Raw genomic sequence first — 27,914 nt, 5'->3', positions numbered from 1 at the left:
GGAGTTGGCCGTGCAGACGCCGACCCCGCGCGGCGCGGCCAAGTCGCCGGGCTCGGCGAGGCCTGAGATTGTCGTTCAGGAGGCTGTGGAGCTTCGGAAAGCAGGGGGCGGGGCCGAGCTGCTCCTGCTCCTGCTCATGCGCCGGCGCCGGCGAAGGAGCCGACGTGGAGCAGGGCGTCAGCGTTACTGTTGCCATAGCCGTCGCGGAAGCGCAACTGCCGCCATCGGAGGCTGCGGCCTGCCCAACCCACCAGGGATCAGCCGTATAGACGGAACAGGACATGTGGCGAGCCGACGGACCAGAGAGCAATTCCAATTTTCCAATCTCTATGCATATACGCCCTCAAAAACAAAAAACTGTGCATTGTAGCGCTGAATTGTATATACTGATTTTCGCTTATTTTTTGGCACATATACATTCTTTTACATGAGGTTTACACATTTGTTTCCAGGATGCCGCAACTTGCTCCAGCCATCAGAGTTGTCGCTTATGCCACCTCCTGAGTCCTGACACGCTCACACTAACCTCTTTGCTCCTCTCTTTCAATGTACCCTCTCCGTTCAGAAATGTACGTCATATTTTGAATGAAGAAAAATCTTCCAAAGGAAATTTTGACCCTCGATTTCTCTTACAGTACGATGTCCATTGCTAGAAATTCAAATTGATCTCAAAACCACTTTGAATACAAATATACTGATGCAAATTTTATGCACTAAATATACATATAATATGTTTGTCAAGATTTGTCAAGTTTGACTTTTCAATAATCAAATATGTCTTACATTTCTGAATGGAGGGAGTATTCTTCATCAAGTCTGGCCGAGCGAGCTCGCCATCATAGCCTCTTGCTCGGTTTCCATGCTAAGCCAAAGACTCAACTTAGTCAATTATATTTCATCGAAAGAAACTTGACCCATCGAGATATGCTTAATCTAAGATTGTTATATATAATATAAAGCTAACAAACATAATATTTCAAATGAACCCAAAATCCGATATATTTTAAATATTTCTAAAATGTGATAGATGTTACTAGAAAGTTACTTTTAATACATTTATTTATTATCATTAGAAATATAATAATTTCATAGAAATTAAATTACTATTCAAACGTCAATGCAACCAACGGCATTGTCATCGCCGAGGCAACTGCCGGCCGCCATCAGAGGTTGCGCCAAGTGGCCAGTGCAACCCATGAAGCCACGGTATAGCGCCGGCACTGGAGATGCTATCCGACTTTACAAGAATTGTGCATATATAATTCTTTGTAGCACTTTATTAGAATTGCCATTGAATTTTATAGAAACATTGAGACCAACATGCACAAGAAACCGAAAAGCTATTTCACACCGGTACAGTGCAGACTATATAAATGCCTATGGAAGAGGGGTAGAAGGTGGTTCCCCAGCATTAAACAACACAAGAAAATATATCATTCTTTATGTTGAAAAAGTGACGGGCACACATAGCACGTCACCCATAACAACAACACAAGCGATGCCATAAGACCTTAAGGTTCCTGACCAAGGTCCGTTACTAATAAGAGGTGACCGGCTAAAACAAAGCATGTCACCTTTAGCTAGATAAAAAGTGACGTGCTTTGCTTATAGCCTGTCTTTTACGTTTTCTCTAGTATATATATGGCACATTTATTTTGAAATTATCCAAGTCCATAATATTATCCACCTGCCCCACCCCGTGCCCCAACATTGCCTGTTTGCTGTCTCTGCTCGGACTCCTCCACTTGCATGAGTCTCGACGAATCCACAACTCGACCTCCACATCCTCTGTGGCGACCATGGCGCTAACCTCCTCCTCCCCAAGCTTGCACCAACAGCCTCTGCCTCCACCTCCTTCGTTGTTGCCACGTTGGCCTCTACATCCTTCATCGTCACTGTGGCACTGGGCTCCTCCCTCAAGGTCGTGGCGCTGGCCGCCTCTTCTCCCATGACTGTGAACCACCACCTCTTCCTCCTTCCTTGATGAGTTCTTCCATCCCTAGAATTTTGGTATAGCTTGGATCTCCTGAAATTCACTAAATGTTGTGGAAAAAAAAATGGGGATGAAAGAACTCACCATTTTTGTACGCAATTTTCTAGAAATTTGATCAAAGTTTGGTTTTCTTTAAGTTAATAAAAATGGATCGTATTAAATTGAATCGTGGGTATTTAAAATGTTCGGGTGTGGATTATGAATATCTTTTAATCCTACAAAGTTTCTTTGTTATTCATGTAATGTACATGATGCATAAGTCTTATAATATATATGAATCTAGAATTCTTGTTTATTAGAATTCTTGTTTATTAGATCTTTGAAAACACGTGTGCCACATGTGCATATTCACTGCATGATTAAATTATTGAATTTGTTCAATCGTGTATCCTAAACATATTGCTTAGGATATAAATATAAATGGTGTCATAAAGCTGCAAATTTTTTATAACATTCGCCGGTAGTAACGTACTAGCATATTTCCTGTTCTTTTAATCACGTGATTTTCTTTTAAACATATCCGCGCACGCGTGCACTCTCCTAGTACTGAGTAAAAAGGCTCAAAAGTCAATGCAGCGAGCACTTCACTCACGTCACAGGGCAAGTTCATGTCCTCAGGATGAGGTACTTGCGTGATTGCTTCATCGACCTGTCGGTGTACCAATTCCAGGAACCAATCAAAACAGTAGCCAAATCCCTAGGGCGCACACAAAAAATATCCCACATACCGATCCAGGTTCCAAGCATGAAGCATTGCAGCACGACAAGTCGTTCGTTGGACTTCAGTTCAGGTCGAGACAGAATTAATTAGGGTGCCCTGTTAAAGTTTAGCACCTGTCATGTTGGATGTTTGACGCTAATTAGGAGTATTAAATATAGGCTAATTATAAAACTAATTGCACAGATGGAGTTTAATTCGTGAGACGAATCTATTAAATCTAATTAGTCCATGATTTGATAATGTGGTGCTACAATAATTATTTGCTAATGATGGATTACTTAGGCTTAATAGATTCATCTCGCGAATTAGCAGAAGGGTTCTGTAATTATAAAAATAATTAGTTCATATTTAGTTCTCCTAATTAGCATCCAAACATTCGATGTGACACCGCTAAAGTTCGCACGCCAGAATCAATCGATCAATTAAAACCGGTGGCCATTGACCAGGGACATGGAACACTTCCTACATACAGTGTATATATGCGCGAACGCACGAGTGCTCTCGCTCCGCCAACAGACGTGCACGGCTGCACGCCTGCCTCGCGCGCGGCCTCTCCATACAGAACCAAGCATGACGCAAGATTCCGACCAGGGCGCCGCCATGCCGGTAGGCGGCATCCTCGTCGTGGCCGGTATCCTCATGCTCTTGATGACCTTCGCATTCGGGGTCGTCTCCCTGCAGTGCTGCTTCGGCGCGTGCCACCGCCGCCGCGCCGCCTTGGCGTCGTCGTCGCAGAGCGCGCGGTGGCGGCGTGGCGGCGTCGATCCGGAGGCGGCTCCGCGCTCGCCGCCGGCCACGGTGCACCGCGCGGCGGCGCGGTCGAAGGAGGAGGAGTGCGCGGTGTGCCTCGCGGGGCTCGAGGACGGCGAGGAGGCCCGGTTCATGCCGTGTTGCGGCCACGGGTTCCACGCCCAGTGCGTCGCCACGTGGCTGGCAATGGCGTCCCGCCCAACCTGCCCGCTCTGCCGCCGGATCAACGTCGCCAGGCCGCCGCCGGGCATGGCGCCGGCGCCCGTGTCGGCTCTGCCTCGGGTCCCGCCGGAACCCGCGAGCTACGCCGCCAACCTACCTGCCCGCGACCGCGAGAGTGTACGAACAGGGCGTCGCGACCGAGATCACTGGCAGATCGAGCCATCGATACATGAGTCATGATGATCCCATCCCAGCCCGCAGCATGGTGATCCTGGATTCCAGATCCCGGAATTGAGCGTGCCAACAGCGATACCACGCGATGCGGTCAAAGCACCGGGGCGGGCTCGGCGACTCCGAGGTCGATTGGGATTTGGGAGGCTGTGGGGCTTCGGGACGGCAGGGGCCGACTGCCTCTGCTGACCTGCTCATGCAGTGCCGTTGCCGTAGCCGCTGAAGGAGCCGACGTGGAGCAGGGGTACCAGTGTTACCAACGCCATTGCCACCAGAGGGTACGCCCAGTGGCCAGTGCAAACAGCAGGAAGCCACCGTATTGCGCAGGCACTAGAGATGCAGATGCTATCCAACTGTCAAAGAATTGTGCATGTATAATTCTCCGTACACTTTATTCAAATTACCATTAGTTTCTTTCTAGAAGCATGACGCAAGTACACCACCACCGCGCACATATACTCCGTCGGTCCCCAAGTCATTTTACGATTCAAAATATACTCAAAAAAGTCACTATACCCGGAGGAGGCCGGCAGGGGAGAAAAAAGAGAAAGAAAATAATTAAGTTACTGACGCATGGGTCCTACCTATCATAAGAAAAGTAGGGCTAAGATGTAGGAGCAGTTGCTCGAGTTGAGCGTAAAAAATCAAGCTCAGAAAGTTCGGGTAGTCTCTACTCAATAAAGTAGGATCTTAAAGTAAGAATTATCGTTGGAGTTGCTCTGAGCTTGACGAGTCATTTTCGGAGCATTACATTTTCCCTTCGTGCTGTAGCTTTCAAAAAAAATTAATAAAGCTATTGTCATATCATGAATCAAACACATACGTAAAAAATTACGGCGCACTTAAGAATTGACGTGACAAACTTCTCTTTTTGACAGAAAATATCTTATACATAATTTTTATTATGTAAATTAACACCCAATATAGAAAAGAACATATAAAAAAGGACAATTATACTTTGACAAAGTCTTTTTTTCCCCATCGCAACTATTACAATCATAACAGTTACCGTGGAGAGAAAAAAATTGTCAAATTTATTTGTAATTGCCCTTAAAACTTTTGCAATCATAACCACACTATGTGTTCGTCCTCTCAGGACCAACGTTGCATTGCTGGAAAAAAGAATACAGAGAACCAAGGTCCTGTGGCTAAACTTTAGTCCGCTAAAAATTTGCCCCTCATGATCCAAACAAGGGGCTAAAGGTAGGGTAAAAATTAGTTACCCCCAACTAAGGTTTAGCTAATAAGGACTGAGGGCTTGTTTGGTTTGGGGTTGCTAAACTTTAAAGTTTAATCCCTTTTAGTTCCAAATATGATAATTAGGGGTAGATATATTTTTTTCAACCGTTTTAATAGTCTTTAGTCACTCGAACCAAACAGGGTCAGTAAACAAGAGGGGACTAAAGTTTACTAGAGGAATCGGGGCCTAATTTTCAATCAGAAACGGCCAAAGATGATGATACCCCTCCACAAAACTCTTATCCTATTTATTTCTCCCGTACCCAGGGCTGCAGTCCCGTCGTTTTCTTTCCGCCGCCGTCATCTCACTCGTCCTCCTCCCAAACTTCTCCACCACGGTGTAGCTAGCGATGGAGCCACCTCGCGAGCACGACGACGACGGCCTCACTGACCTCTTCTCGACGCCCAACTCACAGCACCGGAATCAAGCCGGCATGGAGTTCTTCTCCCAGCCTATAGGGATTGATCTCAATTCGGAGGCGCTGGAATTCCCCAACCTATCATCGTATCAAAGCATACTCCAGTCGTCGGCCTTTGGTGCCGAGACTCCTGCTGGCCGCAGAGGCAGTGGCGTCCGTCGGTGCGGCAACTAAGCCACCAATACCCCCAATCGAGCCGCCGGAGATGCAAATGGGAATGCACCTGAGCCATTCCGTGCTCCTCGATCAGTAACAGCGCGGAACAGAGTGGGCCGTGGAGGTTACGTGTCCGCCGGCGCCGCAGGTCGGAGTGGTGCCCAACCACGAGGAGCCGCCGGTGGTACTGGGAGTGCAGGAACTCCTGGATTCAGTTCCTCAGAGGCGGCTGCTGGAGGGGATGGTATGGAAGACGATGAAGAACCTTTTGGCCATGATCCATCGATGAGAAGCAGATATATTCTTTTGCCTGCCTATGTGATGTTATTGTCTTTTATTCGATGATAATAGGTCTTTGCAATGTACGTCATTTAGTTGAATGGTAACGGAACATTTGATTTTAACTGAACGATTTCATGGTTGTTTGTTTTTGCATGTTCCATTGCAGTAATTTCCATGTCCAGAGTAATCTAAGTTTAAAATAAATATTTAATTATAAAAATAGATGATGAACATTCTTATCTGATGTCCATGTTAACCATCGCTGTTCTGATCGTTCATTTGTAGTTGGGATATGGTTGCCTGTCACTTTTAAGTATATGTTGTTCCATTGCAGTAATTTTCATGTCCAGAGGAATCTAAGTTTAACACAAATATTTAATTCCTGTTGGTGAGAGCTTTTCCGTGTAAGCATGGATGCAAATCAGTCTGTGCACCCTGTAAACATGATCATGTATGCTTATGTGATAGAATAGTGGGCTAACATACAGTTGACTGAAATGATCTAGTATTGCTGTGTGTGTTAGAATATGGAGAAAGCAAATTGGAGTCCAGAAAATACGTATGTGTTCTGTGATATTTGCTGTGAAGAAATAAGGGCAGGGAATACCAACAATGGATTCATCACCACCAGAGGGTACAAAAACGTAGCTCTGAGGTATCACAGTAGAGTCGGTCTGCGACACTCTAGGAAACAGTTGAGAAACAGATGGGACCAATTTGCGTCGGCGGAACCCAGTTATCTATTTGCGTCATGGGAACTTAGTTATCTATTTGTGTTGAGAGAACCTAGCTATTTGTGTCGTGAGAACCTAGTTAGCCATCTATTTTGTGTCCTTGAACCTCTATATCTATTTGGTGTGAACTTATTACCTGTTTGTGTCTCCAATATGAACTGAACCGGCCATTGCCAACTTGTTCTGTGTAGATCAATTTTTCTTCAAGTGATGAGGAGGATTCCACACTTGTGTTATGGATCATCAAAAGAGGAAATGACGATATGGTACCATTGCATGTATGATTGGTACATACTATTATGAATCTTTCATGAGCAAAGCAAAGAGGAGGGAACCTGAAGAGACTGGAATTGAGTGGATTATTAGAACCCTTAACAATCCAACATGTTTAGGATGAGTAGACAATTATTTGAGAGACTACATAACTTGCTAGTATCATCTTATGGGTTGAAGACGTCCAAAAAAATATCCTCAGTAGAGGCTTTAGACATATTTCTTTGGATGATTGGTCCCCCTCAATCCTTTAGACAAGCTGAGGATTGGTTAGCAAGGTCAACTGAGACGATTAGTCGGAAGTTTGGTGAAGTATTGCATAGTGTATTTAGAATTTAGGACAGTGCACCCTATAGATTACAAGCTCCAAGGTTTTCACCATATTTTGATAATTGCATTGGAGCAATTGATGGGACGCATGTGCATGTCATGGTGCCAGCTTCAAAGGTTGTGCAGTATGTGGGTCGTCATGAATACTCCACTCAGAATGTGTTGGCTATATGCGACTTTGACGTGAGGTTTACCTTTGTTGTCGTGGGATGGCTAGGATCGGTACATAACATGAGAGTGTTTAATGATGCTATCAACAAATATGGCGACAAGTTTCCACACCCACCTCCACGTAAATATCCTTGTTGCCACCTTGTCTCACTTGTTCGCAGAGTATTTGTTGACATGCCTATGCCGTTCCATATAAAATAATATTTTACTTTTTAGGTAAATTTTATCTTATCGACTCGGGCTACCATAACCGTGCGGGTTATCTTGCACCGTACAAGGATACAAAGTATCATTTACCGAAGTTTCGACAAGATCCAATACCAAAAGGTAAAAGGGAGTTATTCAATTTTGCACATTCATCTCTTCAAAGTATCATCGAGTGTTCCTTTGGAGTTTTGAAGATGAAGTGGAAGATTTTGTTGGACTTACCTAGTTACCCAATGTCAAAGCAAAGCAAAATAATACTCACATGTATGGCTATTCATAACTTCATCCGAGAGAGTGCAATGGCGGATGCCGACTTTGCCATGTGTGACGGCAATGAAAACTACATGCCATTTGTAGATGCGTCTTCATCTCAACCAAGTGGTGCAAATAACAATTTAGAAGACAAAGATCAAAACATGAATGTCTTCCGTGATAATATCGCCAACGCGTTGTTTGCAAGGAGAGAGTGATCGTAGAAGGCTACTTGTTTGATAAATACATGTTCTATGGACAATTAATATTGTACTATTTTTTATTCAAGAGATTTCCATGCATGAGTTTAGGAAATCAGTATTTTGCTAGCATTCAATGACCAACGAGCTGCATTGCGGTACATGTGTCGAACCGAGCAAACAGCAAAGCAGCAGGAAGCAGAGGCAGCGACCAGCCAGCAGCACGCGCTAGAAAAAAAAAACTAGCGCGGGAAAAAAATCAGCAAGCGCGCGCAGGAAAAAAGAGTAGCAGCGCGCCGAAAGAGAAGCGGCGCACAGGATGCGTTTCGCAGGCCCCACCATGGGTATAATGATCTTCCATTAACAGATGGACTAAAAATTAGTTCCGGATTCAAACAGAACATAGTTATTTTTAGCCAACTAAAATTTAAACGTCTAAATTTTAGCTACAGCATCAATGATTCCACGAGCATCGTCAATTCCCGAAGAAGTGAGCGGAGGCCCGGAATCAAACTCTGTTCCAGTTTGTCCGGAGTGAAGCCTGTGCGGTCGGGGAGCTCGCTGATGCACCAACCGATCAGATAGTCAAATCCTCCCGTCATCCTTTGACTGCTTTCGATCGGCGTGGCCGCGTCGGGGCCGCGCGGTGGTCGTCCGTCGCGTACCTTGACTAGCTTTCTTCTTCCGCACGGCCTGCCTGTGGCTGGCGTCACTGCTGCCGTCGATGGCTGCCAGCCACCTGTGCGCCCACGCGGAACCGGAGATGAATCGGCCACCGGCGGCCGAGCGCCGACGCCACCCGACACGGCCGTTGGAGAGGAGGCGCGTGTGCCTCCGTGGCAGAACACGTGGCGGCAGGTGGTGACCTGGCTCACGGCACGTGTGCCAACCTGGCCAGCTCCGATTGAATCAATACGATGACGCACGTGGGCTCGGGACGGTTGTAGAGCACGAGTCCTTCTATAAGTACAGGCGCATGGCCACAGGAGGAGGGCCAACAAGAAAGGGGATCGTCATGGCGGAGGCGGAGTCTCACGGCATCGTCATCGTCGGCGGCGGCATCTGCGGCCTCGCCACCGCTCTTGGTCTCCACCGGTGAGCTCACCAGCCCACGTGCCGGCTGGTCTTTTCTTGGTCTTGGCCTTCGCCTAAGCGATCGAGCTAGTGCCGGGAGTGAGTTGCTTTGCTGTTCCACTTCAGAAAGATTAACCTGCTGCTGGCTTTTGCATCATCTAGGAAAGGGATTGCGAGCCTTGTGCTGGAGAAGTCTGAAGTCTTGCGGGCAGAGGGCGCGGGCATCGGTGTCCAGGCCAACGGGTGGCGAGCTCTGGAGCAGCTTGGCGTTGCCGCAGAGCTCAGGAAGACTGCCGGTCTCATCACTGCGTATGTTCCTAGCCTCACTACTAATTAATTTGTACTGCCTGATCTACTAGTAGTATAAGAAAACAAGCAGTATAACACGCAGGTAGAAAATCGTTTCAGGTATCATGACGTGTGGCTGCAGGGGGGTAAGAGTACCCGGGACCGGTATCCAGTCAGGTTAGTAAGGACTCCATGCGTTTCAAAATGTAGGATGTTTCAGTTTTGTTGGGTCGAATTTTTCGTAGAAAATTAATATCTACAGTACCAAATAATGTATACATTAGGATATATTTAATGAAACCAGTTTGATTTGCATTTTTTTCAATTTTCAATAAACTATATCAAAAATAAAAGAATGTCTGACATATTGGAACATTGAGATGTACTGACTACAAATTCACAAACATATCATAAAACCAAGCAATGATCTTATTGATTCGGCTAGGACGGAGCTCCGGTGCTTGAACAGAAAGGATCTGATCGAGGCACTGGCCAAGGACCTACCTGCCGGGGCGATCCGATTCGGCTGCCGCATCGCTGCCGTCCACGCGGATCCCGGCGGCCACGGCGCCGTTCTTACGATGGCGGACGGCGCTACCATGAAGGCCAAGGTAATGCGGCAGCTCTCAGATCTTATACCGAATTCAAAGCTCCGATTCGTCTTCGTTCTCGAGTTGTAAACCTGTAATCACGCATCCAGCAGCATCAGTGACTCCGTCCGTCCTCACTCTGTCTGAAACTCTCTGTCAAAAATGCAGGTCCTGATCGGGTGCGACGGCGGCACGAACTCGGTGGTGGCCAAGTATCTCGGGCTGCCGCCGGTGAGGACGATCCCTCGCCCGGTGCTCCGGGGGTTCACGAGCTACCCGCACGGGCATCCGTTCGAGAACGAGTTCCTGCGCCTGAGGGTCGGAGATTTCTTCATCGGGCGGCTGCCGATCACCGACAACCTCGTCCATTTCTTCGTCACCATGGCCAAACCTGCGGCAGATGAAGGGCTCACCGGCGGGGACTTGAGGGGCGTGAGGGACCTCGTGCTGCGGGACCTGGAGGAGCTCCAGTGCCCCACGGAGATCACCGAGGTGGTCCGGCGGTCGGACCCGGAGTCGCTCAACCTGGTGACCAACTTCTGGTACCGGCCGCCGTGGGAGGTGGCGCTCCGGGGATTCCGGAGGGGCGTTGTGACGGTGGCCGGCGACGCCATGCACGCCATGGGCCCGTTCATCGGCCAGGGCGGCTCCGCGGGGCTGGAGGACGCCGTCGTGCTCGCCCGGTCGCTGGCGCGGGCCGTGGGCGCCGCCGCCGCCGCTGGTGATGACAGCAAGCCCCCGCGGGAGGAGGATGCGGTGGTCGGCGAGGCGCTCGGGGCGTACGTCAGGGAGAGGCGGCTGCGGCTGACGCTGCTGTCGCTGGAGTCCTTCATCATGGGGGTGCTGCTGGTGCGCTCGCCGTCACCGGCCGTGAAGCTCGCCTGCGTGGCCGTGCTGGTCCTCCTGGGCAGCAAGTCGCTCAGGCATGCCAACTTTGACTGCGGTCGCCTCTAGACTACTCAAGCTGCCGCTCTCATGTGAATGATCTGGATTTGTATTTGCTTCCGAAAGATAGTGGATTTCAATAAATCTCAGCTTTTGGGTTTCCTCTCTATAAATGATTTAATTGCAAAACCATAAGATTTGCAACCTTGTTCAGAAACCATGAGATTTTTGCAATTTTGTTCGGAAACCATGATTTAAGCGCGCGCATGGATGTAGCATTTTCTTGAGAAACCATGAGATTTTGTTCAGAACTCCAAGTAATCCAGATCTGCTTATATAAGAAAAAAAAAATACTCCCTCCATCCCAAATTATAAGTCATTCCAAGAATCTTGGAGAGTCAAAGTATCTCAAGTTTGATCAAATTTATATGATAATATAATAATATTTATGATGTCAACTAAGTATCATTAGATTCTTCATCAATTATATTTTCATAGTATACCTATTTGATGTCATAAATCTTTATAATTTTTTATATAATTTTGATCAAACTTGAGATGCTTTGACTCTACAAGATTCTTAGAATGACTTATAATTTAAAATGGAGGGAGTAATCCAGATCGAAATCCACTTACCAAAGGCGTGTTAGGCCCGCATCATTCCGACTCAATCATCTATGTGAACGCAAGCTAAAAAGTAGGCTGCCTACGCGGGCCTGCTTTTCCCCTATTCCCGGGTTAATCTTGGGCTCCAGGCCTGCTAGTTTACTGCTCACATCTATTGGGCCAAGTTGGGCTTTGGCTACCCCATGCTCAGTGTGCTCCTGTGCGCGCGCGCTTGTGCTGCGGGCGGGGAGAGTGGCGCGAACGGCGCCTCCATCTTGGCGCGAACTAACGTCCCCGCGCTCCCGCCCCACCCCACGTGGCCCTCGCACATGCCTTGGCGCCATCTCCTGTTCCCGCCAAATTCTGGCGCCATCACCCGGTAACCCGCGCCATATATAGCATCTCTCCCAAACCCGTTTCACCGCAGGTAATCCTCCCACTCAAACCCTTTACCCTTCCACACCGGCGCCGCAATCCTCCCCCCTCCCCGAGATGGAGACGGACTCCGCCTCGCCATCCAAGAAGGCCAAGACATCGGCGGCGGCCGCTGGCGCCACGCCGCAGAAGCCGTGGAAGGCCGCTCCGGCCGACCAGATCCTGACGCCAGAGAAGCTGGCGCAGAGGGTTACGGCTGCTGCTGCGGCGGCGGCCGAGCAGATCTGGACGCCGGAGAAGCCGGAGGAGAGGCCGAGGGCACGCGGCCGCAGCGTGGCGCTCTCCGTAAAGGAGGTCCGCCGGGCGGCGCTCGCGCTGCGCCGGCCGGAGAAGGGAACGCCGGCGGCGGCCGAGGAGGCGGACGAGCTCGAGTCCATCGAGCGGGAGCTCGGTGTTGGCGCCGGGGCCAGCCAGAGCCCCGTCAAGCGCAAGGCTGAAGTCAAGCTGCCGGAAAGGTGAAGATCTGCAGTTTTTTTTTATATAATTCCAGATCCAGTTTCATCCTTCAATACCCCCAAAATCGAAACTTCGAGGATAGCTCTAGAATTCCGAGCGAAATTTTCCCTGTGGTGGTACAAATCTCATTTTTATGTTCTTTGGTTCCTGCTTCGACCAGTTATGAGATGCTTTGCGAGTTCTTCAACTGCCTGGAGAGCTCCACTCGGCTGCTCCGTATGAAGGGATCCAAGGCGTCTTTCCCCAACATCTGCGCTAGCATCCAGCATCTGTCTGAACGGTAAAAATCTCGTTTCACTAGTCATTGAATTACTGCCGCGTTGGATTGTGTCAATTCAATATCTTATTCTCGTATTGCTGTCTGCAGGAGGTTTACCTACAGCCATCTTGCGCAGCTCAAGTACATGATGCCCGAGGCAATTGTCATCAATAAGATTCTTTTGCGCGATGACACAACATGCTGTATGAAGCCGGATCTTCAGGTGAACCTCGTGGTTGGTGCTGTTGAGAGCGTCAAGAAGCAAAAGGGGGAAACTGCATACTCAGCATTGAGAAGGATCTTCAGGCAGAGGCTAGTTGATTTCTTCAGGGACCATCCTGAGGTATGAAAATCTTGTTTATTTCACACTAGAATACTAGATTACTGCTTATCAGGAAATCCTGAGGAAGGATAGAGTCATGGTTCCTCTGTTAATTTCAGGGAGATGACATTCCAGAGCATGAGTTGCCACACCCATTTAATCAAACAAGATTGAGCGTACCCCAGGCTGCCCCAAGAATTGTTCCTGAACCGTCATCTCCAATCGAGTGTTCTGATCTCAATGGACAACAGGCTGCTACGATGTCACACATGTCACAGTCATTCAAGAGAAGGTTTTCGCAGAGATCTCCAGTCAGTTCTGCAACAGCTAGCACAACCAGTCCACTGGCGAAGGTTGAGTCCACTGTTCTGTCACCATTGAGCAGGAATTCCCTCTCCAGTAGCTATATTTCTGGTTCTAAAGAAGCTCAGCTAGAGGAGGATGGCAAGGTTGTTGTATCCTCGACTAAAGTTTCAGAGGGCACCCCTGCTAAATATGCATCTACACCAGTGAGGTTAATGGCATCCACACCAGACCTTAAGACACCAAAGAGACCAATCTCTGCTGCAGGTTATGGCTCACCACCTCTGAAAATGGCAAAGAGATCAGCTCGTGCTAAGTTATTTACCACTCCGACAAAGGGTGCAAGTAGCATGGACAGAGAGAACCAAAATGCAGCTATTTCTTCTGCTGATAGTGACGATGAATTACTCAGTTTTCTTCCACAATCCCTCCTCCAGTCGGTAAGTCCTTGCCAATAACAGCATCAATTAGCTCAGTTGACAATTTACTCAATTGCAAACAAACAATTAACATATTTGTTTCTTCCAGGTAAAGCAGAAGGAACAGAGGGCTATGGAGGAGAAGGAAACTGGTTTTGCTGATCAGGTTAAAAGGCACAAGTTGATTGCTTCCCTGCCAAGTATCTTTGATATTATATTTCTTATCTACCAGTCAAGACAGCGGTCTGTGATGACAAAGCAGGAGCTGATTCATAAGATAGTTGCAAGCAGTCCAAAGATTGTGGACAGAAGTATGTGTGAACTAATAATCTCTATCTCCTTGATGTTGCTTAACTGGTGTCTGCAATGTGGATTTTGACATTGAGTGGTTACATCTACAGGTGAAGTCGAGGAGCAGCTAACACTGTTGAAAGAGCTTGTTCCAGAGTGGATCTCTGAGAAGACTGCACGAAGTGGAGATGTTCTATGCTGGTAAACACTCATCCTTTTCTTTTTACAACTGTGGAACTCATGTTTGATATTTCATTATTGTTATTGTACATTTTGCCTTATATCTGCGATGCAAGATACCATAATACCCGTATCAGTCTAATACCCGTATCAGTCTTGAACTAATCCTAATTCTCCACATTGCTGATTTTCAGTGTTGATGCAACTTTGAGCCAAGCGGAGCTTCGCCAAAGACTGTATGCTGCTGAGTAGGATAGATATACTAAATTCTACAATCACCTTGTTTGGGAACATCAAACGCAAATCAGAGGATTCACTCGGCCATGTGTTTGCCTGAGATGTGGTGCATGTACTCTTGGTGTCTGTTGTATTCTGATAGGTACCTTGACTATATGAAATGAATGACATGTATAGCAATACCATTCTAACAACTGATTGTCACCATTCCTTTTTTTCTCCCCTCATGTGTAAATTCCATTGTCTGAAATACCTCTGAAGTTAAAAATGTCCCGTTCTGTATTCTACCGCCTTACAAGTTTTGGGTACATGTAAATTGCCAAAGAAACAATAGCAAAGATGTGCGACCTCCCTCAGCTCGGGTTTTCATGGTATTGAAGTATTCTCATAGAGACTGATTTAGATTAGGCTCTGTTGCATTTCTTAACTCATGGTGAAAGAGGGATTATGTTGATCATATGCAGTTGCCACTGAAACTGCAACCATTCAAGAATCATCCAACCTGCCGGGGCTGCCCTTTTTGGCCCTAGGACCTGCTAGGGGGAGCTGACACCGTGGAGCCGTGCATTATCCACTGCTCTTTGGAGCTGTTGTGCTAAATGATGTCGAAATATGCCCATGAATTCACTAGGACCTTGCAAAAGATTTGGACAGAATTACTTAGCTTTGCGAGATTTCTTTGACGATAGGGACATGTGAGAAGGGAAGTCATTGCTCAAGCCTGGCATGGAAACTAGATAAGACACCGCAACCTGGAGACCTCCAACGTTTAGCTACAGTATCCTGACATTCCTATTCATGGAGGCATGGAATAGAATGGCGGGGCACGGGAACAGGGGTGGACCATGAGCCAAGTGGGTGAACCTGGCTGGATAGAGGAGTACAAAGGGATGAAGCGTTGAGGTAAGTGCACGCTAGGCGTCCTTGAGAAATAACTCACTTTCACGAAATGGATTACAAGGATGTTTTAAATAGTTTTCAGTGCAAGAATATTGTGGATGAAGTTAAGAGTCAGAAACGAGTAAAAGTTTATAGAAGTATATACAAAATCTTTTATAGAAACACTCCAGGCCAAACCTAAAGTTGCTATCATTCAGCGTTGCTATGTAGGGGTGAAAAAAAACAAGCTCAAATAAGCATATCGCATACAGTATCTTTTACGAGCAGTGGAGCTAGAAATCACCGCTGCCCCAAGATGAGCTCTTCACCTCCACCAAGACCATAGCAGAAGCTAGCAATCTGCAATACTTTAGAGCCCGATTTGATTCCCAAAACCATTCAAGATCTCAAAGCTACCAGGATTGAAGACGCAGCAAGCATATTAGAGCATCAAATTGTGCCACAAAATTTCATCCAGACAGAATTTTAAGCTCACAGGCGGGAAAAACATTGGGGAGTCTAGCTTAACGGTGCTTTTCTTCTAAAACCTTTCATCCAAACAGAACAGGCCCTAAGATTTGTATTCTACAGAATATGACGTAACTTTCAAGAAAATGAGCAGAGTTACAGATAAGAGAAAGGCAGTCATACAACACGGGAATAGAGCTCAGTCAGATGAGAAAAAGCGACTGGCCACTAATCATTTGGAAGCAGCGCTGCAAAATATATGCAAGGAAAGGAAAATATGAAACCTCAGCAACTGTAACAGAACTGCTGCTATGTCAGATCCAAGTCGTCGGGTATAGAATTCCTCAACAAAAGGATATGGTACAAATCAACTGCATGCTTGACTCATCTGCGGTGGTGGTGGTGCCTGCTCTCATGCCTGTCTCTGTCTCTGTCTCTTTCTCTGGAATGGCGCGACGACATCTCGGAGCTCGAGCTGTAATGGCCCGAGTACTGCCTGCTAGGGTATGAGTGTGGGGTCCAAGCACTGTCATCTGCTGGCAGATTCTCATAACGAGGTGGGCTTCTCCACCCCCTGTCTGAGTGCGACCTCCCTAAGCTCGGGCTCAACTGCCCATAGTCATGGGAAAGGTATCTCGATGAATAATGATCGGTACCAGGAGGACCTCTATCCCGGTAATCCCTTGAATCCGATGAGTGATGGCGGCCAGATGACTGGGGTGGGGCGCTGCCCCACAGCCAGCGGTCTCCATTCTCTGGGATGGGGGCATTTATTCCAGGGAATTCCACTGTCATCCTTTTCCGAGGCGGGGATAGTTCACCTTGCTCTGGAAGCTCTCCCTCCTCGTAGTCTAGTTTCACCTCGCTGTCTCCAAATATGGTGATACCAGAAGGTTTGTCTTCATCATCGACCACATCTAAAAATCACAATCAGTAGATCAAGATCCTGATAGAAACATCTGTTATAGAACTTAAGTAATGCCTAATGTAAACAAATATACAAAAAAAAGTCCACATGCAATCCTGATGGTGATGTCCACTGTCCAACTTCCATAGAGGAGTGAAGCAAAGTCAGATTGCATGTGTAAGATGAAAGGATGTATGTAGAATTGTAGATCAGAGTCAAACCAGCCTACTCAAGAATATGGTTTAAAGAACTAACCCAATGAAACTTTTTGATTTTTTTTAACTTAAGTCCACCGAGAAAACTATGAATACAGAAATAAATGTTTGCGTACTTTGCATGGAAATATTCAAATGCATACTGAAGTTCTCAGCTTACCTAGGTAGCCTGGAGGATAACCTAACTCACGCATTCTATGCAGCCAAGGAGGGGGATCATTTTCCTGCAAAACATCATTATACTCAGAAACTGACTACAGGAAAAGCTTATTCAAATATTGTGCCAGCAACACATCAAATGCATTTATTGGAGTAAACATGATTTAATCTTATATAAGTATGGCCACGGAAATCTATTAATCATGGATGATAACAAATGAGACAAGGGTATTGCACTCGAGACAAAATTACTTAACCTTAAACAACAACAGGAATATCATGTGCTCGTGCACACAATAAACACGATACTTGAATAGACAAAAGTTGCTATTTCGACACGTAGCTACTTGATTAAGATAAGAACAAACATTACTAGGGTAATAAACTAATGCTTCTTGTTTCATGAATGCAAGTGTGCGGAGTAGTATTTCAGTAAGCTAATAGGAGGTACAGATAAATGTCATTTTATCTCACTGCAAGCACATCAGAAGAAGATTGATCTATGATGGTAAACATAAACATTTTGTCAATAAAATCAGGATGGTTCAAGCTTTGACTGCAATTAATATAGTCATTACCCCAATCCCCAAGCACTCTCTAGTTTCAGGTCCCAGTACTCCAGCTTTCAGATCATCAAATTTGCCAGGTGTTTTCTGGTAATATCGATTCTGTACACGGTGAGCATTAGATTGGTTTCTTTTCAAATTATGCTGCTTCCGGGCATTGCTAATTGCAACATTGTCCCGAGGCTTTGGGCAATCCTTCAGAGCATGGCTATAAGAACCGCAATTGAAGCAGCGAGAATCATCCTTATCTGCCCGGCTGTCAGAGAAACAAGGTACCTCAGTTGTTGGTCCATGTGAAAAATATAATTACAATATTAACAATGAGAACAAACATCAAAAGCCAAACATTAGTCTGTCTTTGGAAACAGAATAACAGAATGCCACAATAAATTTTCTCAGACAGTTGAAGGTCTTAAAATTTGATCAAAGATAAGCACATGAGCTTTTCCTATCTAAAAAAGGTACAGGAGTTTTTAGAATTATAATCAGACAATGGGAGTAACATAATGCCACATTATCAGCTATTGAAGCATCATTTCAGACATAACTTTGTAATTTATATAGTAATGAGATATGTTGAGTATCAAAATGTCACACAAAAAGAAAAATTATCCATTCACACTCAGAACTACCACAAGATAAGAACATGAGGGATAGAAATTATCCATTAGCCAATTGAGTCTTGAGTGCATATACATTAATGCCCCAAGATTTCTAAATAACTGTAGGATAAATTTTGGCACTACATTAGCATAAGCAGATAGATTAAGGTGCAATCATATTAACACGTCAGATGGTGAAGTATACTGACTACTGAGACACTACATATCTAAAAAAGTGACAACCACTGAAGCCCCCAATGGAATGCGGTAAGTTCCCAGATTCCTGCACAAGTTGAACAGTTTCACGAACTTGCAGAATCCTGTCAAATTCAATGTTCCAAACAGGTCCTAAGTGATCAAGAAAAATAGTGATTTATTCATAGCTAGTGACACTAAATGAACATAAGGAAGCTGACGGGCTCCAAAGTTTTCTTTACACATCAGTCAATGCTAGCAACATGACTAAGGACAGCAAAGATATACACTAAGCAGTTAATAATAATAACTTCTACCTTTCAGTGTTTGATGAATCGCCCAGAGGAGTTGAGCCCAAGGTAAACTCTCGATCATACAGTGGAACAGAATCATCATCCATGGTAGTATTCTCCCTTGCTTGGTTATCCACCCAAAATGACTTGTCAGGGTAAAAAACAGCAGGGTGAATTATTATATTTCAGTTAAGTATGCTTTGGAAAGTACAGACAAATCATAATATTAGATGCATATTATCAGTAATACAGTAATGAAGGACACGAAACCCATGCCCACAGTACAAAGTGTACGACCAAAATGAGATACTTCAAAGGAAAAGAATAAAAATGTATAGTTGCAAGTGGGAACTAACACTGCATTCCACAATTTACTTATGTTGAATAGGGACACTGTTGGTAGCATATTTGCCACTCTGAGAAGTGATAAGATTGATTTTATTTCCAGCATGTCCTTAAAGGCATAAAGCGAATCTAAAGGAAGAGGTCAATGTCACCAAACAAATGGAAAGACAGAGCAAGGAGCAAAGACATTACGGGAGTCCCTAATGCAAACACATTAACACAACCAGATTGCACTACTGGGTGCCAGTAAGAAACATGCTCATGTTAGCAGGCAGCTAAAGCAAGTTTGATAGTGTAAGATTGTGTATAATGCGTGGGATGTATTACTTGAGCCCCTTGGGCTGATTATATAGGAGTACATGGCTTGGAGGGCAAGTAGACTCTCCTAGAGATAAGGAAGGTTATCCTGGGATTACAATCAATCCTAAACTAACCATATCTGTAGTTGCCTAATATACTCTAACATCCCCCGCAGTCACAGCGGGAGCGCGCAAACGATGAGACTGGAGAATAAGCCGAAGAGCTGACATCCCCCCGCAGTCACAACCGTCGATGCGCTGCAGATGCTGTGGCTGGAATAGGAGCTGACGAGGCTTGTCAAGTAGATGATAGCCCCTTAGTGCCGAAGTAGCCTATGTCGAGGTGGACGTGATCGAAGCCGTGGAGGAGGGTGCAGGTCCGAAGCGTCAGCGAAGGCGCCCGATACACAAAATCAGCAGCTTCTTGCCAACAGGTTCAGTAGGACGATGAGCCGACTGCGATAGTAGATGGTGCAGCTAAAGAGCGCAAATGCATCTTCCTTCAGCAACATCGGCAGTGGTGTCGCGAGCATGCGGCAATAGGCATGGACTTAGACCGAGAGCCAGCTTGATGAGGACCAGCAGCATGGGTGGCGCCACCGCCTGAAAAGGCGGTGACGCCGGCGATGATGGCTTGATCACAAGCGTTGCCGCTGCAGCCTAGGAGGATGCAACGACAACCTCGTCCTCGGGAGTGTTGACGAGGGAGCGGTGATGAATGGCTGCGTGATGCAAACGAGATCGGGGAAAACAAACAGCAGCAGCAAGAAGAGGCCCGCGGGTACAATCTCGGGTGCACCTAGCAGTTTCCCCTCCTCTCTTATCTCTTCCCCACCGTGGTCAACCACAGGCAAAGGAAAAAAGAAAGGAGGAGAGAAGCAGAGGCCCGCCCAACGAGCGAGGTCGACGGTGCGGGGTGCACCCTGAGTGGCTCCTCCGCTCCAGCAGCACGGCAGGCCGGTAGCCCCATGAGCCGCCCCTGCAACCTCGTCCTCGCACTCAAGGCAGCAGCAGAGGCGGTGCTGGGGGAGGAAGGGGACGACGCGGGGGAGAGGACCGGCGAGGGAGGGCAGGAAGGGCGGAGCCCCACGGCGCTGCGGCCCGACGATGAGGTCAACCGACGGTGCAGTGGCCCAACAGCCCCAACGGCACGGTGGCCTAGCGTCCCCACGGGCGTCTTCCGCAGCCACGTACTCACACTCAAAGGCAGCGGTGTGGCGGTGCAAGTAGGAAGGGGGGGCGCCTGGGCTGGTGCGCAGAGGGAGCGGCGGATCCAGATGCAAAGCCGGAGGAAACGACGACGCGGAGGCATGGCAGGCCCGACGGCGGCCCCATGGCGGCGCGGCCATGGATCCGAGCAGCCATGGGTACAGGTAGGCCCCTCTGCTGCTGGTTGACCACGACGGCACGGTGGATCAGATGGATCGGCCGCGCATCCTACGAGGGTGCTACCCCCAGCGGAGATCGATCTCCCCGGGGGCGGCGCGAGGGTAGCGGAAGCCGGAGGCCTAGGGTTTGAACCAAGACTCGTGATACCATGTAAGATTGTGTATAATGCGTGGGATGTATTGCTTGAGCCCCTTGGGCTGGTTATATAGGAGTACATGGCTTGGAGGGCAAGTAGCCTCTCCTAGAGATAAGGAAAGTTATCCTGGGATTACAATCAATCCTAAACTCACCATATCCGAAGTTGCCTAATATACTCTAACAGATAGCAAGAAGCAAAATACCTCAGCAATGAAAGGAATAAATCTAAATAGAAAAAATCAAATGAGAAAATGAAACTAGAAGGCAAGAATACATTACTTCACACATGATCAATCAATTAGGATTTTTTTAGTAAATTTAAAACCTATGACACATAATGCAAGAAACTACAACTTCCGGATCCCACTGTTAGAAACCTATAACTATTTTGACATTTGATGCCAAAAAATCTACAACTCTTTCACCAGATTCATTGAAACCATGGACTTCCTATTATGTGCTATAGAGGCCAATGTGCGGGTCCATGGTAAGAAAGTTACAGTTTCTTTGCAACAAAGTGTCAAAACAGCTGTAGGTTTCTGCAATGGGCACCAGAAGTTGTAATTTTCTGCACCACATGTTAAAATAGTTGCATATTTTTTGAAATTCACTCTATTTTGAAAGGACAATAAATTTATAGAATTTGAGATTGCTCATCATTTCAGGAAAACAAAATAGATCCTAAAATGCACGCAGTCTTTAATAGTCTGACCTATGTACGCAGTCTTTAATAGTCTGACCTATGTACATTTAATTTCTTAGATTACAAGTAACTAAGATTAGCAGATGTTCAACATAAACTAGTTACACTACAATTTTTTAACTTTAACAAGACAGCAGTAAAATTAAGGACAAAATATTAAAGATGCATGTTGAAGGTCGTGCCAATGTCCAAATTTTGATACTAAAGCATAAAAAAAGGAGGAAGCCAGCACAAAATAAATCACCAATGAAATATTTAAAGTATCCATATACTATTGGTCCTGAAAATTGCCAAGTCAATTTCAATATAATGACATACATACCACAGCACAAGACTTCTCAGAACCAACATGTAATGCTGGATAATAAGTCTCTTCGCCACTTTCTAAGATCTCTTCCGCAGCTTCCTGTTATTTCCAGAAGGAAAATAAACATCACAAAAAGAAACTTCAATTATATCATTTTTACACATAATTCTTTCTGAATACATTGTCTTCTTGTACTGATAGGTTATAAGGACGATACTGAATCGCTGCCAAGCCATAATGGATTCACTATTGAGTATCGAGGGAAGATGAAAGTTTCAGAATGATACGAACTGGAATGAGTTCTGTAGTGTTACTTTTTCTCCATATCCCCAGAGTTGAAACAGCTAGCACTCATTTATTGCACTGTCTAAGACTAATGACATACAAATAAAAATGAATGAGGCACATACATCAGAAACATGCATAATTGTGTGGAACAGTACCTTCGATTTGTGCTGCCTTCTGGCCTGCCACTGAGACCACTGTTGCATCAGTTCCATAAGCTTTCTTTTGCTTTCCCTGAGATATTAAATACACAATACCATTAGAAATAACCAAATGGTTTTAAAAACTTTTCTGGAGCATGAAAGTGTCTACCACAAAACACCATGTGCTACAATGGATATTAGTGAGAATGGAAAACATCTTTAATTAACCTTGTCAAGTCACTGAAGATGACACGAACTGAAGGCTCCTTTGATTCCACACGAGCTCTTTTAACTCCTCTTGCTGCTAAAAATGTGATATCAAGGAACAACAGCTAGAAACTGCCCAAATTGCAATACATGTTTGGGGTCCCAGGAGGACAAGTAACAGTCAGCACTTCTTATGCGAGCACAGTTCCCAGGATTCAATTGAAACAGATGAATCTTCAGAAAACATAGACAGGCTTGCAGTTGCAGAAGTATGTTAGCAGAAATATATAAATATTCCATTTGAGAGGATACGGCTTTCTTCAAGAGAGATGCTGTTTGACTCAAAAACTGATGCATTTTCAGCCCCACCACCCTTGTCCAGCTTGACCTCAAAACCAATTACAGTCTGTACAGCTGCAACACTGACCTCGGGCTGAATGGAAGCATCTAATAGCTCATCCTTTACAACCACATCATCATCATCTGCGAGGTCCATATCTTCCACTTGCCCCTCTTCAAGATCTATGTTCCCATCAGACGGCTTGGGACTACTAGTACTACCCACAGCACAAGCTTCCACTTCTGGTTGGAGTTCAGATGCCAGAGGCTCCGCCCCGTTCACACCAGGAGCTTCAACCTGAGGGTCTCCCCCTTCACCCTTCGCATCAGCCTCGCAAGGTGCCTCAAGGCTGATGAACTCGTCTGATGCCATCTTTTCGCGGGGAAATTACACTATTTATATTCACATTACGAGTCGAATCTGCAGCAAACACCACTATGTAATTGGGTCAGAATCAGATCCGAATACAAATAGCTTGCGTTAGGGTTTGGGTGCTCGGTTTCGCACAGCAGGAACCAGGAAGGGAAGGGAAGGGAAGAGAAGGGGTGAGCGTACCTCGTGGGTGCTCGTTGCCGGCGAAGGGCAAGACGAAGACGGCGGCGGCGGCGCTCGCCAGTCGTCGCCGCCGGGAAAGGAAGGCAGAGCGGGGGTGAACCGTGAACGGGAGGAGAAGAGCAGAAGGCAAGATCGCAAGAGAGAGGGTGAACGCAATGGCCGACGGTCTGAATTCTGAAACTGCAAATGGGCTGAACCAAGCAGTCTTGTCATCGTTTTTATGGGCCGGCCGACCGGAGGCACATTTCATCAGCAAACCCATTTCATCGAATTCACCGTCGGATGACCGGCCCACCGTTTCAGGAAAAAAGGGCGACCGGCCCACCGCAGAACGTCCAGGCCCGGGGGAACGCACGCCAAGTGCTCGACGTCGGGTCCCGTCTGTGGCGCCCCCGTCCCGACGTCCGGGAACTTCCTCGCCGCGGCTCCTGTTTCGCTCACCATTTGGATTTGGGCACCAATCCCATCCACGGCGCCCTTCCCATCATGTTGAAGGTGCAGCCGGCGGCCCCCATCCGCACAACCGACCTCGATCACCACGATCGCGTGGTGTTCGAGGTCGACAATGTGATCCGGCCACAGGGCTGGCGTTGCGACGCCTAGCGCTCCTGCCACCGCCCCCAAGATCGTCCACGATCAGCTCCAAGCCTTATAGTACCGGGGACACTTTAACGCCACGCCTCCACTCCGCCAAAGCGGCTGCGTGTGCGACCCTGACGCGCACAGGGTGTTCGAGGAAATGCCTCTGGGCCATGATGTTTGCTCAAGGATGATCCAGCCGTTGAGGGCGCACATGAATAAATGGCGACCATTGCTGTAGTCATGTGGGCGTCGAGGCTGATCCAGCCGTGTTCCGCCTAGCTTGAACATCAGAGGTTCCGCTTTGTGTGCTCCCATCTACGGTCCCTTGTTGGCATCCTAGCTTGAACATCAGAGGTTCCGCTTTGCGAGAGAAGGAAAAATACCTTGTCTTTGGATTACCGGTAGTGCAAGCAGAGAAGTTGCTTGGTGGTTTGAGTTCTGGAGTGGTCAGGTTTTTTTTCCCCCGAAACCTGACTGCTACAGTGACTTGGCCCCTATATAGAGTATGCATGTGGTCTTACTTTTATCTCACGATGCTGTTAAATTGTTGTGTTGGCAAATTTCTGTTCATATATGTTGAAATGTATCATAATTTTGCTAGCAAATTTCTATTTATTTATGCTGAAATGTTGTCTAAATATATCTAGTCAAACAGGGGTAAAATCACAAAATTCTCTAGAAAGTAGGGGCATATTCACAAGAGCAAACTTGTCTTCCTTAAGCTCATTTGACACCGTTATACGGTGATCACGGAGTAGGGGCAAACATGAAGTTCGTTTTCAAAAAGTAGAGGTAAAATCACAAAGTGGATGAACACAAAGGTAAAATCACAATTGGAGTTCAAAATAGGGAAAAAACGCAATAGCCCCAAAACTATTTTGTTAGTGTGGTGGTGGATTCACGGGTTTATGAATCCAGGTCTCCGATCATCAGGTACAAATCATATTGTATCCTTTCGGTTACATATATATATATATATATATATATATATATATATATATATATATATATAATATGTGTGTGTAATTGATGGTCATATATGCATAGGCAGTTGGTGTAGAGATCATAAGTTTACTTTTTAGAATTCACCGAGATTCGGCTTCAGGCATCTCAGCTAGTTGATGCAGAGATTTCCTCCATCCTAAATTACTATTTATTTTATTTTTTTTAATTTTTAATACATAGTACTTAGATATATATTATGTCTAGATACGTAGCAAAAGTTATGTACCTAAAAAAGTAAAAGAAAAAATTAGTAATTAAGATTTACTCCTCTTCAATCAACTGATTTCTTACTTATCTATCAATCACTCAAAAGTGTACTAGAAATTGAATTGGCAATGGAGCTTTGTGGTTAGAGTTTGGGGTTGGAGCCTACCTGTGGCCTGCAGGCCTAGAAGGATCTTGGGGGCGGCTCGTCGGCCGGCAGTGGAGGTGAAAGAGACGGCGGCGGAGTAGAGGTAGCAAGGGCGCCTTCGGAGCTGGGCGGTGGGAGATCCCCAATGGGTAGTGGAGGCAGCGGGGGCATCAGACCCCAACAGGTTAGCGTCGGCGGTGGCGGAGTGCGGCTATGGAGGCGGCAGAGGCCGCCGAAGTAGGAAGGAGGTGGGGGACGATGGGAGCGTTGCGTCGAGGATCTTGCGTGGCTCGAGCTATCGGGAGGAACTAAGGAAGATGAAGATCGGAGGAAGAGAAGGATAACAGAGAAGAGGGTGTGATTTTGATAGTTGAATCTACATCCAATGGATTGATGGAAAATGGAGGCGTGGGAGCCCCGATGGATTTAATTCTGGATACGCTGCCGCCTGCCGGAACGTCCTGCAGAGATCAGCGAGATGTCCGGAGCTCCGATCCGGGGTCCCTGAAGGCCTGAACGTCGTGGCCAGCGTCTGGTACTGGCCGCCGTGGCAGGCGATGTCCGGCGGTTTCCAGAGGAGCAGTACTAGTATGACATGCAGAATCTTCTCTCAATTGGCTTTCTTTGATTCTCATAACATCCATGATCCATTCATAGGAATGGAAAGTGAAAGTTCAGTGAAATTAAAGAAAATGCTCTTGAGGAAGAATTTCCTAATAATCAAATACCATCAGAAATCAGCAGCGTTTACTTAATTCGCGCCTGTCATTTCAGGTGTCACGACCTGTGGCAGCAGGAGCAAGGAAACAAGAGCGTCGTGGTACCTGTCAGGTACCAACTGTCACGAAACAATCTCGTAAAACCCGAGCCCTTTAATTATGTGAAAAATTAAGGTACCAATAGCAACTCTAAAAACTTCCTTAAAATTACCTCAAAATCTTGTTTAGGGAAAACCAAAAAAACTTACCTCCAACAGCTCCCTGATACTTCCCGTAAAAATACGCGGACGCTAAATAACCTCGTCCTCGGAATTTCCAGCGCAGGGGAGGAGCCACCACCGTCCCGTCTACCCATGCTGCCCGATCGCCACCCTTGTCTCGTCCAACGCCGCAACCCACTCAGCCACCGTGTGGCCTCCGTCGACCCCGCGCGCAGTAGCTTCCCAGGCAGCGGGCCGCTGCGGTCAAGCACGAGCTCGCCTCGCTTGTGACCCGCCCTGCTCCTTCTTCCTTGCGATGGCCAAGTACGGACCTCGAGCTCCGGCCATGGCCGCTCCGTCCTACCCCCGCTCCTTCCTCCCCGCCCAGACTCCAATCGAACCTGCGCCCGACCTCGCGCTGCCTATACTTGGCCGACGCTCCGCCGCTGCGCGGCCCCATGCGAAGCCTCTGCAACTTTCCACAACCAACCCACCTCTCTCTCTGTGTGCAATGAACTGATGATAGCTGTTGGGGAGAAATATTGACGACCTCCTAATGCCCCTTAAAGTAACAATCATGAAGGCCCAAGCCCACCTGCAGTAATAACGATTACCGCCGACCCAGCAGAGGAGAGAACATCCTACTCCGTCTTGCCGATCCAGGGCCCCGGGGTCGGACACTCCCAACCCCTCGATGGAAGAACTCCGCCTTGCCCGACCCGTGGTCCCCGGGTCGGGAGCGCCCGACCCCTCGCCGCAAGACTCCACCTCGCCCGACCCTGGGCGTGGGGGGTCGGACTCATCTGGGCCCACAGGATAAGTATCCGCCTCGGGCGCAGATCGCCAGACGAGGGCGCGGATCTCGTGGGCCCCTCACCGATCTTGCCATAAATGCGTCGCGGCTCTGGCGCGCAGAAAGGCGCCCACGCCCCTCGACGTGACTGCCACAAGTACCCGGGCGGAACACTGTAGCCACGACCGCTCAGGCTACTATGGTCGCGGCTCCCTCTGATTTGTCGTAAGGCACTCATGGCATGCGCCGCCCGGCACAGGAGGAAGCTCCGCCCGTTCTTGCGCCCCGCGTATCCGGTGATAGGGACGCGACGCCCGTGTCCCACGAGCCATGAGCAGGACAACAGGATCAGCCATCTCCCCCCAACATGCACAGTTGCCGCGGTCGAACACCATCATCATGCATGGCGGCAGCGGTCGCTAGGGAGATCGTCGACAGGATCCAAAGACAGCCGCCCTCCTCCGGTGGGCGCGCTGATAGGAGCGGAAGGCCGGAGCAGGAGGCGGCGACCTGAGGACTCGGAAGCCAACAGAACTCACACACACTCTCCTCTAGAGCTTTAGTGAACACCCAAGAGACTTGGGACCGGCTCCCTCTCTCGCTTGCCTGTAACCCCTACTACAGACCCCGCGTGGGCAACACGAGCAGCTCCTCATACTGGACGTAGGGCTTTCCTTGCCCGAACTAGTCTAACCCCGTGTCCTCCCATGCCACCATCCGAAGCCTTACGCGCATAAAAGAAATTTACTTGCCATAGTCTTGATCCGCAAATCTTGACAACGACAATAGCTTATCTGGAGGCT

At 47.3% G+C, this 27,914-nt stretch overlaps 4 protein-coding genes across 6 annotated transcripts in view; 3 read left to right on the top strand and 1 right to left on the bottom strand.

Annotated features, from left to right (window-relative positions):
* Positions 1 to 511, top strand: part of LOC101781528 (E3 ubiquitin-protein ligase EL5) — a 1,949-nt gene extending 1,438 nt beyond the window's left edge. Inside the window, exon 2 of the mRNA XM_022828475.1 lies at positions 453 to 511. Coding sequence (XP_022684210.1) covers positions 453 to 511 — 59 coding nt within the window. The remainder of the gene's footprint in view (positions 1 to 452) is intronic.
* An 8,619-nt stretch (positions 512 to 9,130) lies between these two features.
* On the top strand, positions 9,131 to 11,130 carry LOC101758001 (monooxygenase 1). Its single transcript, XM_004952701.3, has 5 exons — positions 9,131 to 9,215; positions 9,357 to 9,503; positions 9,603 to 9,659; positions 9,928 to 10,093; positions 10,241 to 11,130. Exons 1-5 carry the CDS (start codon positions 9,136 to 9,138, stop codon positions 11,024 to 11,026), a joined length of 1,236 nt encoding a protein of 411 aa, XP_004952758.1. The 5' UTR covers positions 9,131 to 9,135; the 3' UTR covers positions 11,027 to 11,130.
* An 846-nt stretch (positions 11,131 to 11,976) lies between these two features.
* On the top strand, positions 11,977 to 14,747 carry LOC101758414 (CDT1-like protein a, chloroplastic). The gene is made up of 7 exons (XM_004952702.3): positions 11,977 to 12,453; positions 12,615 to 12,734; positions 12,822 to 13,056; positions 13,155 to 13,778; positions 13,867 to 14,068; positions 14,159 to 14,249; positions 14,423 to 14,747. The coding sequence occupies exons 1-7, from the start codon at positions 12,056 to 12,058 to the stop codon at positions 14,478 to 14,480; spliced, it is 1,728 nt and encodes a 575-aa protein (XP_004952759.1). The 5' UTR covers positions 11,977 to 12,055; the 3' UTR covers positions 14,481 to 14,747.
* Positions 14,748 to 15,799: 1,052 nt separating this feature from the next.
* On the bottom strand, positions 15,800 to 23,632 carry LOC101758825 (zinc finger CCHC domain-containing protein 8). 3 transcript variants are annotated; one of them, XM_004952704.3, is made up of 9 exons: positions 23,461 to 23,632; positions 22,878 to 23,340; positions 22,587 to 22,662; positions 22,374 to 22,449; positions 21,946 to 22,029; positions 18,774 to 18,895; positions 17,672 to 17,915; positions 17,095 to 17,158; positions 15,800 to 16,729 (listed from the first exon to the last, which is right to left on the bottom strand). In XM_004952704.3, the coding sequence occupies exons 2-9, from the start codon at positions 23,275 to 23,277 to the stop codon at positions 16,197 to 16,199; spliced, it is 1,599 nt and encodes a 532-aa protein (XP_004952761.1). In that variant the 5' UTR covers positions 23,278 to 23,340; positions 23,461 to 23,632; the 3' UTR covers positions 15,800 to 16,196. The 3 variants fall into 3 exon arrangements, with proteins under 3 accessions (XP_004952761.1, XP_004952760.1, XP_004952762.1); XM_004952703.3 differs by having other exon boundaries at positions 22,878 to 23,325; XM_004952705.3 differs by having other exon boundaries at positions 22,587 to 22,659; positions 22,878 to 23,325.
* Between the last annotated feature and the right edge of the window lie 4,282 nt (positions 23,633 to 27,914).

This window comes from Setaria italica, chromosome I, assembly GCF_000263155.2.
Source record: "Setaria italica strain Yugu1 chromosome I, Setaria_italica_v2.0, whole genome shotgun sequence".
NCBI lineage: Eukaryota > Viridiplantae > Streptophyta > Magnoliopsida > Poales > Poaceae > Setaria > Setaria italica.
The sequence above is the reverse complement of the archived record's forward strand: the minus strand, read 5'-3'. Positions and strand labels throughout refer to the sequence as shown.

Coding starts and splice junctions, on each gene's coding strand:
- LOC101758414 (XM_004952702.3), top strand. CDS start 12,056: ATGGAGACGGACTCCGCCTCGCCATCCAAGAAGGCCAAGACATCGGCG. Junction 14,069..14,158: donor TCCAAAGATTGTGGACAGAA/GTATGTGTGAAC, acceptor TTACATCTACAG/GTGAAGTCGAGGAGCAGCTA. Junction 14,250..14,422: donor AGTGGAGATGTTCTATGCTG/GTAAACACTCAT, acceptor GCTGATTTTCAG/TGTTGATGCAACTTTGAGCC.
- LOC101758825 (XM_004952704.3), bottom strand. CDS start 23,277: ATGGCATCAGACGAGTTCATCAGCCTTGAGGCACCTTGCGAGGCTGAT. Junction 22,030..22,373: donor GAAGGCAGCACAAATCGAAG/GTACTGTTCCAC, acceptor TGGAAATAACAG/GAAGCTGCGGAAGAGATCTT. Junction 17,916..18,773: donor GATTCATCAAACACTGAAAG/GTAGAAGTTATT, acceptor TTTCTCTGACAG/CCGGGCAGATAAGGATGATT.
- LOC101758001 (XM_004952701.3), top strand. CDS start 9,136: ATGGCGGAGGCGGAGTCTCACGGCATCGTCATCGTCGGCGGCGGCATC. Junction 9,660..9,927: donor CGGGACCGGTATCCAGTCAG/GTTAGTAAGGAC, acceptor TGATTCGGCTAG/GACGGAGCTCCGGTGCTTGA. Junction 10,094..10,240: donor GCGCTACCATGAAGGCCAAG/GTAATGCGGCAG, acceptor TCAAAAATGCAG/GTCCTGATCGGGTGCGACGG.